This window comes from Rhinoderma darwinii, chromosome 2 (assembly GCF_050947455.1).
Source record: "Rhinoderma darwinii isolate aRhiDar2 chromosome 2, aRhiDar2.hap1, whole genome shotgun sequence".
Lineage (NCBI taxonomy): Eukaryota > Metazoa > Chordata > Amphibia > Anura > Rhinodermatidae > Rhinoderma > Rhinoderma darwinii.
Window position 1 is genome coordinate 291,774,441 of NC_134688.1, and position 14,142 is coordinate 291,788,582.

Genomic DNA, 14,142 nt, shown 5'->3' on the forward strand with positions numbered 1-14,142 from the left:
CTGTGGACAGCGCTTGATTGGAGCCAATTTCATCCTACAACAGGACAATGACCCAAAGCACACCTCCAAATGATGCAAGAACTATTTAGGGAAGAAGCAGGCAGCTGGTATTCTATCTGTAATGGAGTGGCCAGCTCAGTCACCAGATCTCAACCTCATAGAGCTGTTGTGGGAGCAGCAAGAAGCGCCCATCAAGCCAATCCAACTTGTGGTAGGGGCTTCTGGAAGTATGGGGTGAAATTTCTCCCGATTACCTCAGCAAATTAACAGCTAGAATGCCAAAGGTCTGCAATGCTGTAATTGCTGCAAATGGAGCATTCTTTGACAAAAGCAAAGTTTGAAGGAGAAAATTATTATTTCAAATAAAAATCATTATTTCTAACCTTGTCAATGTCTTGACTATATTTTCTAGTCATTTTGCAAATCATTTGATAAATATAAGTGTGAGTTTTCATGGAAAACACAAAATTGTCTGGGTGACCCCAAACTTTTGAACGGTAGTGTGTATGTATGTATGTGTATATATATATATATATATATATATATATATATATATATATATATATATAAGAAATGATGAATTCGTACTTCTTTAATTAGTAATTGCTTTGTTAAGTGTTTTTAACCCACTACCCCTAGCCTTGTATATTATGTTTATAGAGCGTTTCACTTTTAACAATGCACACAGTCCGTTCACACTGGTATCATGAGTCATGTCTGATATGTTTTGTCACGGATCTAGACAGAACCCATTAATTTTTAATAATCCTTTACTTGGCAAAATAGCACAGCAGACTATGCAATTCTGTCTGTCATAAAGAACCGAAAAGCTGATGAAACAGAACTTTGAATTTTTCAGGTTTCTGTTAATTTTACTGGTTGGGAAAGTTCACACAGGGCGGATATGGTGCGTAAAGGTACACAGCCTATCCTTTGGCGGCCACAGGGTATTCTGGCCAAAAAAAAGCACCAAATTGTGGTGCAGTTTTTCGGCCGGAATGTCAACTTTGGAAAACAGAAGAGAAAAAAAAAAAACGCCCATACTTAACCTGTGTTGTCCTGCAGACTGGCCTCCTGTGATTGGCTGCAGCGGTCACATGGGATGTAAAGTCATCCCAGGAGGACGGCCTGGATGAAGAAGCACAGAAAAATCTAAAAATATTTTTCTTTTCTGAGTAAAGTTTTGTGCGGTGGAACTGCATTTCTGCTGCAAAAATGGCAACATTGCTATTTGTAGCATTGAATTCAATTTGGAAAGCCCCCAACACAAAAGCAGCGATTACACGTATATAATTGACAGACTGCTGATTAAAAAAAACACACCGCAAATTCTGAGCGTTTTTTCCGCTTATCATTTCCGGTTATCATTTATACAGCATGTGTATTTGTTCAAATCTCATCCATCTGCTGCAACTGTATTATACTGCAGATTTTCCGCAACTAAATATGTTGTGGAAAATCTGCAGTATTTACACTGTGTGAACTTACGCATCATATTTCTCTAAGATACCGCATCCAGTTATATAAAATGATCGTGGTTATTTCATCTTTCTGTTGAAGAGATGGCTAAAAAAAATAGCGGCAAAAAACGCGCGTGGTGCAAAACCACTTAAAAAAAACGGAGCTGGTTTTTCCAGGTAGAATTTTATGCCTGCAACAACCTCTGTGTGAACAGGGCCTTAAATAGCTCAGTAATATTTCTGCACGACAACACATAATAGTGCCATTTTCACATAACAGTACACAAATAAGAAACACACAATACTTTTAGTACTCATGCAAATCCATTGTCTATACACAAATCAGAACTATACAGTGTACTAGTAAAAGGACCTTACAAAATATAAATAAAAGAGCTATAGAGGGTGCACACCATGACAAGGTAAAACACTAGAAATGGTCTACATAGTCTTGGTAGCTGAGCAAATATTATACTGGATAAAAAGTGTTCTCTTTTGACTACCTGTTTCATGCCACAATTGTATATATTGAGATATGCATTACTTTATTAATTATTATTACATTGCATATACTAGTCCTTCTCAATGAATTAGAATATCATCAAAAAGTTCATTTATTTCAGTAATTCAACTCAAAAAGTGAAACTCCTTTTATATAGATTCATTACACACAGAGTGATCTATTTACAGCATTTTTTTATTTTAATGTTGATGATTATGGCTAACCGTTAATGAAAACCTAATATTTAGTCTCTCAGAAAATTAGAATATTATATAAGCCCGATATCAAAAATCATTTTTAATACCGAAATGTTATCCTACTGAAAAGTATGTACAGTATTTGCCCTCAATACTTGGTCGGGGATCCTTTTGCGTGAATTACTGCATGAATGCGGCGTGGCATGGAGGCGATCAGCCTGTGGCAATGCTGAGCTGTTATGGAAGCCCAGGTTGCGGCCCTCAGCTCGTCTGCATTGTTGGGTCTGGGGTCTCATCTTTCTCTTGACAATACACCATAGATTCTCTATGGGGTTTAGGTTAGGCGAGTTTGCTGGCCAATCAATCACAGTGATACTGTGGTTATTAAACCAGGTATTGGTACTTTTGGCAGTGTGGGCAGGTGCCAAGTCCTGCTGGAAAATGAAATCAGCATCTCCATAAAGCTGGTCAGCAGAGGGAAGTGCTCTAAAATTTCCTGCTAGACAGCTGCGTTGACTCTGGACTTGATATAACACAGTGGACCAACACTGGCTGGAGGTGATGTCTGGTCATTCTCCCGTCACTCTGGTGAAGGAACTACGGGAGTAAGTGACGGCACAGCGTGATCTCGCGAGATCACGCTGTGCTGTGACTAAAGCTGGGCTGAAATGGAGAGAAGTGTATGACGCTGATTGGTCAGCGTCATACACTTTTCTTTACAACGCCCACTTGATTAAATAAAAAATAAAAACGCCCAGTTGGGCTTTTACAAAAATATTTGCATAAATGTTAAAATACTCATAACTTTGTCACTAATAAACATTTAAAAAACAAAACAACAACACAGTAGTTCTCTCCAACACAGCGCCTATGGAGATAGGGAAGTATGAAACTGGTGACAGAGCCTCTTTGAGTACAAGAGAATCAGAGACCAGTAGTCCTTCTGGACATTCGGCAGTACATTGCCCACAGAGGTGCAACAGGGGCTGCGGTATGAGTCTAGGGAGGGGCTAATCATTGAGAAGGACAAGTATATTGCATTATACAGATGTTCCATTGCTTAATTCTTTCATGCAACAAGCAGTTGACCAAGTGGCTGAACCACTCCCATTTTTTCCTAGTCTCTAATACCAAAGTATGTTGTATATGAAAATTCACATTATGCAAAACTTTTGCTCAACACTGCGTAGTAATATTCCTAAATTGGATTGCTGTTTTTGGTGACATTTTTATTATTGTCAGGTCCCAGGCAAAAGCAGTGGTATGCACCCTACGAATCAAGTCTGAGGCTGGAGACCACACTTACAAAGTGCGAATGTTGTCCACTGAGACCATTAGAGATCTGCGGGCCTACCTTTCGCAACATAGGTAAGTGATGCACTTAAAGATGATCTATCACTTCTTGAAAAAACATGACGTAATAGGAGACCTAAATTATAAAAACCTTCTCAAATATATAGAATAAGGAAAATATAAAAAACGGGGAACGACAGTTAACGGGAAACGACAGCAGTGCAGTTAGTCTTAGGCCAGGTTCCCAACGTAGCATAAATGCAGCAGAATTTCTGCAACAGAATTCTTTGCGGAAATTCCGCAACATTTTACAGTAGCAGCAAAGTGGATGAGATTTCGAAGATCTCATGCCCGCACTGTTAATAAATTGACCTGCGGTGTGGAAGATAATTCCGCAGCATGTCATTTATGCTGCGTTTTCGTTGCTTTTCTGGTGCGGGTTTTCTCTATTGAATTCAATGGAGATGCAACAGGAAGCCAAGTGTTGCAACTTTTGCAGCGGAATCGAGAAAATAAATAAATCATACTTACCCAGAACTCTCTCCTTCCTGAAGGCCGGCCTCCTGGGATGACGGTTAATCCCATGTGACCGTTGCAGCCAATCATAGGCTGCAGCGTCACATGGCCTGCAGCGTCATCTTAGGAGGCTGGACTACGTAGAAAAGAGGGAGGGGGTAAGTATGGATGTTTATTTTTGTACCCCATCGCTGCATTCCGCAGCGGAAATTTCATTAGAAAAGTTTTTCGGACAGAGGGTGCTGCGGGTTCCAGGTTTGATACGCTGCACAGTTTTTACGCAGCATATCCGACCCGTGGCAACCCGGCCTTGGAAGATTTTGACTACTCTGTGAGACTTCCTGCTTCTAAGCTGGGAGAGTTCACTGTGGGGGGGGGGGGGGGGGGGAGACCGTGAATGTGCAGTGAGTTTCTCTGCTACTATCTTACTTCATGCTGGATGTAGTTATATTATCAGTACATAATGGAGCAGGAGAAGGAGGCTAGAGCAGGGGTCTCAAACTCGGCCGGGTAAGTGGGCCGCATATAGAAAAAATGGGAAGTTGACGGGCCGCATTACTTTCAAATTTGATGCAATACAAAATTATTGTTAATCAATTAGTTATTTGAACTACTATAACACTATATTACTAGAATAATAATACTACATTACTATAATAATACCGCTAGGTTTAAAATTTGAGATATTTCTCCAAGTGCTTATTTCAACAATCCAGCTTTCCAGTTTAAGTGTCGCTAAATGCAGTCCGGCGGCTCAGTTAGCACACATGTCAAGATTGGGCAGCCCCTTTTTAGATAGTGCCGCAGTGCCCTCTGTGGATGCTGCCGCAGTGCCCTCTGTGGATGCTGCCGCAGTGCCCTCTGTGGATGCTGCCGCAGTGCCCTCTGTGGATGCTGCCGCAGTGCCCTCTGTGGATAATGCAACACACCCCTAGATAAGGCCACAGTGCCCTCTGTAGATAAGGCCACAGTGCCCTCTGTAGATAAGGCCACAGTGCCCTCTGTAGATAAGGCCACAGTGCCCTCTGTAGATAAGGCCACAGTGCCCTCTGTAGATAAGGCCACAGTGCCCTCTGTAGATAATGCAACACACCCCTAGATAATGCCAGTGTCCTCTTCAGATACTGTCACACACCCACTTGTAGATAACGCCACAGTGCCCTCTGTAGAGGCTGCCAAAGTGCTCTCTGTAGATGCTGCCAAAGTGCCCTCTGTAGAGGTTGCCCCAGTGCCCTCTGTAGAGGCTGCCCCAGTGCCCTCTGTAGAGGCTGCCCCAGTGCCCTCTGTAGAGGCTGCCCCAGTGCCCTCTGTAGAGGCTGCCCCAGTGCCCTCTGTAGAGGCTGCCCCAGTGCTAGTAGGCTCTTCCTGGGACTCCAGCTGTGCTCCTGACATCACTGGGACTCATGCTCTGGGGAAGCCCCTGACTGACATCATTGTCGATGTATGGACAGCGATGTCAGAGGCTTCCCCAGAGTCCCGGAGCAGAGCCGATAATAGCGCTCTGCCCGGGACTCCGCTCTGGGGAAGACCCTGACACACTGTCCATATATGGGCAGCGATGTCAGGGAATTCCACAGAGTCCCGGAGCAGAGCAGACACCAGCGCTCTGCTCGGGACTCCGGCTCTGGGGAAGCCCCAGACATCGCTGTTCATATGTGGACAGCGATGTCAGGGAATTCCACAGAGTCCAGGAGCAGAGCCGACACCAGCGCTCTGCTCCACTCTGGGCAAGACCCTGACACACTGTCCATATATGGGCAGCGATGTCAGGGAATTCCACAGAGTCCCGGAGCAGAGCAGACACCAGCGCTCTGCTCTGGACTCCGGCTCTGGGGAAGCCCCAGACATCGCTGTTCATATGTGGACAGCGATGTCAGGGAATTCCACAGAGTCCAGGAGCAGAGCCGACACCAGTGCTCTGCTCCGCTCTGGGCAAGACCCTGACACACTGTCCATATATGGGCAGCGATGTCAGGGAATTCCACAGAGTCCCGGAGCAGAGCCGACACCAGCGCTCTGCTCGGGACTCCGGCTCTGGGGAAGCCCCAGACATCGCTGTCCACATATGAACAGCGATGTCCGGGAATTCCAGAGTCTCGGAGCAGAGCCGATACTAGCGGCTCTGTGTCCCGCGGGCCGCAGATGACAGCCCCAGGGGCCGCATGCGGCCCGCGGGCCGCGTGCTTGAGACCCCTGGGCTAGAGGAAGCAGCAGAGGTAGATCCTGTCACAATCCCCGCCAGACCAGACATGCACACCGGTGTGAAGGTCCATACAATCAATTCATATAGATAAATAAACCAAAATATGTTTTTTTGGGGGGTTATTTATCACTATTTAGGCCATGTTCACACCGTGCAGATTTGATGCAGATTTTGCTTGCACTTCTGTTTAGGTTCGTTCCTGATTTTGACTGCAAAATCTGCAGCAAATCTGCACTGTGTAGACAAGGCCTTATACTGAATTGGTCGGCAGTTCAATAAATATTGGTTAACAGCCACCTCACTTGCACTGTTTAGGTGATCTTTACTGGGTTTTGTTCAGTGCAATGCACTACAGCTATTTTGCATGAATGATTTTTCTGTAATTGCACTGTGAGCAATTGCAATTTTTTTGTTTGCTGTTGGTTTTTCCTTACTGAATATACCCCAATCTTTTAATAAAAAAAATTGCCTCTGGACGAAGCCCTTGCAGGGGAAACACGTCAGGCTTTCTAAGGGTATGTTCACACAGTGTAAAAACTGTTTTTTCACAACGGATTTTATTGCGGAAAATCCGCAGCGTAATACAGTAACAGCAGAGTGGATAAGATTTGAACACATCTCATACACTGCAGAAAAAATCTGCCGCAAAAAAGTTAATAAATTGACCTCCGGTGCAGTTTTTTTTTAATCCGCAGCATGTCAATTTATACTATGGGGAGGGCCGCACAAACCTTGGGGCACTTTACATTTTTTTCCTACCCTCCTCCGTTATTTAGATATCGGTGCCGTTCTATTTGGCGCCCGATATTTAAATATCCCCCTGAACTGTCAATGGGGTGTGTAATGGCAAGGGGGCGTGTAACATCGCTGTGACACTGTCCAATCAGCTGCGGACAGTGCCACAACAAGAGCTGAAGGGAGGAGAGCGTGTGCACACTCTTCAGCTCTCGGAAGACAAGGACAAGACTGTGTGATCTTTGTGCACTCAGCTGCACATGAATGGGGAGGTGAAAGGTTCTCTTTAAAGGGGTTTTTCTCTTTCTGACGACTGATGACCTATCCACTGGATAGGTCATCAGTATATGATCGGAGCGTGTCCGACACCCGGACCCCACACCGATCTGCCACTCCGGCTGCTGGACGATGGTGCCGGAAGCAGATGGCTCTGGTCTAGGAATAGCGGCCGAGCTGCAGTACTGCAGCTCTGCTCCTATTCAAGTGAATAGGAGCAGAGCTGCAGTTCCGCCGAATGGCTGCTATGCAGTGGATCGGAGCCATCTGCTTCCGGCTCCAACTACTACATCCCGTTCCAAACATCCGATGCACGGAGGCAGCCAGAGTTGCGGATCGGTGCGGGTTGTCGGACACGCACCGATCATAAACTGATGAACTATCCGGTGGATAGATCATTCGTTTTCAGAAAGTGGACAATCCCTTTAAGCCGTTCTCTGTTGCCATAGAGATGGGTTCTTCTGTTCTCCAGCCGTAAAAAACGCAGCGAGAATTACGAGTGGCTTAAAAAAAAGTCTGAAAATCAGGACTTTCAACTGTTTTTTAATCAAACTTGCGATTTTCGCTGCATTTTTTACGGCTGTTTTTGGAACTGTTTTTCTATAGAGTCAATGAAAAACGGCTGCAAAAACGGCCCAAGAAGTGACATGCACTTCTTTTTCGCGGGCGTCTTTTTACATGCCGTATTTGGAAAATGAGGCGTAAAAATACGCCCCGTCGGAACAGAACGCCGTGTTTCCCATTGAAATCAATGGGCAGATGTTTGTAGGCGTTCTGCTTCCTTTTTTTCAGACGTTTTTTGAGGCGTAAACACCCTGAAATACGCCTGAAAACACTCAGTGTGAACATACCCTTACCCTTAAATATACGGGAAGGTATCCGTGGGCCATAGAAATGAATGGATAAGTATTTTTATCCGCAATTACGGATCCGTTTTTAAAGAATAAAAATTAGAGTCTTGTGCATGAGGCCTGACTCCATGGGACAAAAGTTCACATCAATATGGCGCAGCAGAGGCTAAAATACCTATTCAGTATGAAGTAAAGTTCAAGATTCTGGGTGGAAGTAAGAAAACTATTCATTTGATTTGCATTTCGCTGATTTGTCACCCATGAGGGTATGTGCACACACAAAATAAAAAACGTCTCAAAATGAGGAGCTGTTTTTAAGGGAAAACAACTCCCTGATTTTCAGACGTTTTTTAATCATACTCGCGTTTTTCTCAGTGTTTTTTATGGACATTTTTGGAGCTGTTTTTCTATGGAGTCTATGGAGGCGTTCTGCTTCTGATTGTTCAGCCGTTTTTCGGGACGTTTGCGGCCCGAAAAACGGCTGAAAACACTCCGTGTGAACATACCCTAAGGCTGGGTTCACACACCCTATTTACGGATGTAATTCGGGCGTTTTAACCTCGAATTACGTCCGAAAATACGGCTCCAATGCGCCGGCAAACATATGCCCATTCATTTGAATGGGCTTTACGATGTTCTGTGCCGACGGTCATTTTTTTTTGCCGCTGTCAAAAACGCAGCGAAAACCGCCGGCAACATGCCATTACGTCTGAAATTCAGGAGCTGTTTTCTCCTTAAAAACAGCTCCGTGAATTCAGCCGTAATGGACGCTGCCGTGTGAACATACCCTTAGGGTATGTGCACACGATGAGGGGCTTTTACGGCTTAAATGACAGACTGTTTTCAAGAGTAACCAGCTGCCTCGTTTCAGACGTAATTGCTCCTCCTCGCATTTTGCGAGGCTTCTCTGACAGCCGTAAATTTTGAGCTGTGCTTCATTGAGTTCAATGAAGAACGGCTCAAATTACGTGTGAAAGAAGTGTCCTGCACTTCTTTTGCCGAGGCTGTATTTTTACGCGTCGCCGTTTGACAGCTGTCAAACGACGACGCGTAAATGACAGGTCGTCGGCACAGTACGTCGGCAAACCCATTCAAATGAATGGGCAGATGTTTGCCGACGTATTCTAGCCCTATTTTCAGACGTAAAACGAGGCATAATACGCCTCGTTTACGTCTGAAAATAGGTCGTGTGAACCCAGCCTAAGGGTATGTTCACACGCTGAGAGGCAGTTACGTGTGAAAAGACAGACTGTTAACAGCTGCCTCGTTTCACACGTAAAAGCTCCTCCTCGTAATTTACGAGGCGTCTGAGACGTCGTAAACCTTGAGCCGTGCTTCATTGATTTCAATGAAGAACGGCTCAAATTACGTGGCAAAGAAGTGCCCTGCACTTCTTTGCCGAGGCAGTAAATTTACGGGTCGTCGTTTGACAGCTGTCAAACGACGACTCGTAAATAACAGGTCGTCTGCACAGTACGTCGGCAAACCCATTCAAATGAATGGGCAGATGTTTGCCGACGTATTGTAGCCATATTTTCAGACGTAAAACGAGGCATAATACGCCTCGTATACGTCTGAAATTTGGCCGTGTGAACATACCCTTACAGTGATTTCCAAAATACATGCTTTTGGTGAATTTATGAGAATTTGGTGAATTGATTCTCCCATTGTATTTTATGGACCAGCAAATCAACAAAACGTTGCAACAGGTGAATTCATGCGCTCACTCCTACGCCTCGCCAGATATAGGAACAAGTCTCCACTTTACCATTCGAATGCTGTATAGAAATTAGCTCTTCAACCTCATAGTTTGTATCTCCCAGTTAGGCTAGATTCACACGAGCATATCCTATCTCGGACGTTAAAAACTACCGTTTTTCACGTCCAAGGTGCATCCGTGTTGCACCCTTGAGGGTCGCGTTATTACGCATCCCCCATAGACTAGAGTCCATAGAGGGATGCGTGAAGCGCAAAAAATATAGGACAAGAACTATTTTTTAACGGACACTTGGCACAATCCGATGAAACAACGGCCGTGCGAACGGCCACGTTGAATTACATAGGTCCGTCTGACGGCCGTTGTTCTAACAGCCGTCACACGGACTTATTACACGTTCGTGTGAATAAGGCCTTAGGAAGAGAATCTCATGAGATTTGGACTTCACTCTGCTGAAGTAAAAATAGTGTCCTGTAAGGGTATGTTCACACGGCCTATTTACGGACGTAATTCGGGTGTATTAACCCCTGAATTACGTCTTGAAAGCATTAACAAACATCTGCCCATTGAAAGCAATGGGCTGACGTTTTTGTGTTCACACGAGGCGTATATTTACGCGTCGCTGTCAAAAGACGGCGCATAGACACCCGCGCCAAAGAAGTGTCATGTCACTTCTTCAGACGTAAATGGAGCCGTTTTCCATGGATTCCATGGATTCCATGGAAAACCAGCTCCAGTTACGTCCGTAATGGACGCGGCGTTCAAGCGCCTGCACATGCCGTTACGGCTGAAATGACGGGGCTGTTTTCTCCTGGAAACAGCCCCGTAATTTCGGCCGTTACGGACGCTGCCGTGTGAACATACCCTAAGGGTATGTTCACACGACCTATTTTCAGACGTAATTCGGGCGTTTTACACCTCGAATTACGCCTGAAAAGACGGCTCCATTACGCCTGCAAACATCTGCCCGTTGCTTGCAATGGGTTTCTACGATGTTCTGTTCAGACGAGGTGTAAGTTTTTGGAGCCATTTTTCATTGACTCCATTGAAAAACAGCTCCAATTACGTCCGTAATGGACGCCGCGAAAAACGCGAGTACTTGCAAAAACGTCTGAAATTCAGGAGCTGTTTTCGCCTGATTTCAGACATACCCTAAGGGGGGATTCACATGAGCGTGTATTCGGTCCGTCCGGGCCGCGTAGTTTTCACGCGGCACGCATGGACCAATACAAGTCTATGGGGCAGTACAGACAGTCCGTGCTTTTTGCGCAGCGTTTGTCTGCTGCGCAAAAAGCGCGACAGGTTCAATAACTCTGCATATTTCGCGCATCACGCATCCATTGAAGTCAATGGGTGCGTGAAAACCACGCAGGTTGCACGGAAGCACTTCCGTGCGAACTGCGTGTTTGCGCAACAGCTGTCAAAAGGATGAATGTAAACAGAAAAGCACCACGTGCTTTTCTGTTTCCGAACATCCAAACGGAGTGTCTTTGCGATGAGCGAAGCCGGACAAGCGAACCGAACTTCACCGGGTTCGGTCGAACTCGTTTTGGCGGAACCCGGCAAAAAAATTATCGGTACGCGACGTCAGGAGATAGTCACTGTCCATGGTGCTGAAAGAGTTAAACTGTTTCAGCACCATGGACAGTGACTTCCGATCCCAATAAACATGAACCTGTAAAAAAAAAACAAAGTTCTGACTTACCGATAACTCCCGGCGTCTTCCTCCAGTCTGACCTCCCGGGATGACAATTCAGGCCAAGTGACAGCTCCAGCCAATCACAGGCCAAGCACAGGCTGCAGCGGTCACATGGACTGGTGCGTCATGCAGGGAGGTGGGGCCCGATGTCGAGAGGCGAGTCACCAAGGACGCGTCACCAAGGCAACGGCCGGGAAGTTCTCGGTAAGTACGAACTTTTTCTTTTTTTTCAACAGGTTTTTCTATATTCTGTTCGGCATTCACTGTCGAGGGTGCTGAAAGAGTTAGCTCTTTCAGCACCTTGGACAGTGACGCACGTCGACTAACCTCATCTCTATGATGGCGGCTGCGCGAAAATCACGCAGCCGCGCATCAGACACGGATGACACACGCAACTGTCAAATGGTTTTTGCGCGCGCAAAACGCAGCGTTGTTTGCGCGCGCAAAAATGCAACGTTCGTGTGTATCTGCCCTAAGGGTAAGCTTACACGTAAACGGCTGAAAAATCAGAAGCAGAACGCCTCCAAACATCTGCCCATTGATTTCAATGAGAAAAACGGCGTGCTGTTAAAAAAAAACAGCCATGTTAAAAAAACGCCCACGAAAAAGAAGTGCATGTCACTTCTTGAGCCGTTTTTGGAGCCGTTTTTCATTGACTACAGAAAAACAGCTCCAAAAAAATCCATAAAAAGCTGCGAAAAACGCTAGTTAATTCAAAAACGGCTGAAAATCAGGAGCTGTTTTCCCTTGAAAACTGCTCTGTATTTTCAGATGTTTTTTGCTAAGCATGTGAACATAGCCCTAGGCAGGAAAAAATCTGTCTCAAAATTTCTTCAGAATTTTTGAGGCAGATTTTGAAATGCCGGCGTTTTTTGACGCTTTTTCTTACGTGTTCTTTTCTTAATGAATCAAAAGCAAAAACACTTCACACGAACGGCGCAGGTTTTTCTGCCTTCCATTGACTTCATGCCGCTTTTTTTTTTACGAGAGTGGTCAAAAAGGAGGTAAAATATGCCTCTGCCTCCCATTGAAATGAATGGGGGGAGATTTGGGGCGCTTTTTGGCGCTGATCCCAACGTGGTTTCTGAACTGACCCCAATACTGTGAGAAATCTGCTGTTCTGCTAATCATATATATATATATATATATAATATATATATATATATAGGAAATTATTCAAAGGCTGGGTTCACACGACCTATTTTCAGCCGTAAACGAGGCGTATTATGCCTCGTTTTACGCCTGAAAATAGAGCTCCAATACGTCGGCAAACATCTGCCCATTCATTTGAATGGGTTTGCCGACGTACTGTGCAGACGACCTGACATTTACGCGTCGTCGTTTGACAGCTGTCAAACGACGACGCGTAAATGGACTGCCTCGGCAAAGAAGTGCAGGACACTTCGTTGCAACGTAATTTTAGCCGTTCTTCATTGAAGTCAATGAAGAGCAGCTCAAGATTTACGAGGGTCACAGACGCCTCGCATAATACGAAGAGGAGCTTTTACGTCTTAAACGACGCAGCTGTTTTCTCCTGAAAACAGTCTATCTTTTCAGACGTAAAAGGTAGCTAGCGTGTGCACATACCCTTATAATTTAATCTACTGTAAACTTTTGTTTTTCTCCGAACTGATGTCTTATTTAACCCCTTCAGGTCACAGCTATTTTAGACCTTGAGGACACAGCGACTTTTGTCAACTCTTCATCACCTCATTCTGGGGGCCATAAATTTAAATTTTTCCCTCGCCATATGGCCTGATTTACACGAGCGTGTGCGTTATGCGCACGCACAAAAACGCGGCGTTTTGCTTGCGCAAAAGGCACTTAACAGCTGCGTGTGTCATCAGTGTATGATGCACGGCTGCGTGATTTTCGCGCAGCCGCCATCATTTTGACACTCCGTTTGGATGTTTGTAAACAGAAAAGCACGTGGTGCTTTTCTGTTTACATTCAGAGTTTGACAGCTGTTGCGCGAACCACGCAGTTCGCACGGAAGTGCTTCCGTGCGACCTGCGTGGTTTTCACGCACCCATTGACTTCAATAGGTGCGTGATGCGCGAACAGTGCACAAAGAAAGGACATGTCGTGAGTTTTACGCAGCGCACCCGTGCTGCGCAAAATTCACGCACTGTCTGCACTGCCCCATAGCCTAATATAGGTGTGTACGACAAGCGTGAAAAGCACGCGCGTATATTACGCTCATGTAAATTATGCCTATGACTGCTTTTTTTTTTTTTTTGTTCAAAAGGACCGGCTTTGTTTTTTTAATGACACCAATGTGGGGTACATATAATGTATTAAAAACCTTTTTATGGCGACACACATTGTTTTTTATTTGTAAAAGTATTAAATAATAAAAAAAATATATATAAATTTGGTATCGCCGTAATCGCATGGATCTGCAGAATAAAGTTAACATGTAGTTTTTACCACGCTGAATGCTCTAAAAACTAAACCCAAAAAACAATGGAGGAATCAATGGTTTTTTTCTATTCCACCCCACACCGAAATTTTTTCCAGTTTTTCAGTACAATGAACAGTGTTGTTAAAAACTGCAACACGTCCCCCAAAAACAAGCCCTCATGTAGGTATGATGATGGAAAAAGAAAAACTTTATGGGCCTTGAAATGCGGGGAGAGAAAAAAAAAAAGACAAAATGTAACCATTTTTTTTAGTCACTAGGGCACTTCAAA

General features: G+C 44.8%; 1 protein-coding gene across 1 annotated transcript in view; it reads left to right on the forward strand.

The window, feature by feature from the left end:
* Positions 1–14,142, forward strand: part of UBXN11 (UBX domain protein 11) — a 73,815-nt gene that overhangs the window by 58,583 nt on the left and 1,090 nt on the right. The window contains exon 13 of the mRNA XM_075853458.1: positions 3,402–3,527. Coding sequence (XP_075709573.1) covers positions 3,402–3,527 — 126 coding nt within the window. The remainder of the gene's footprint in view (positions 1–3,401; positions 3,528–14,142) is intronic.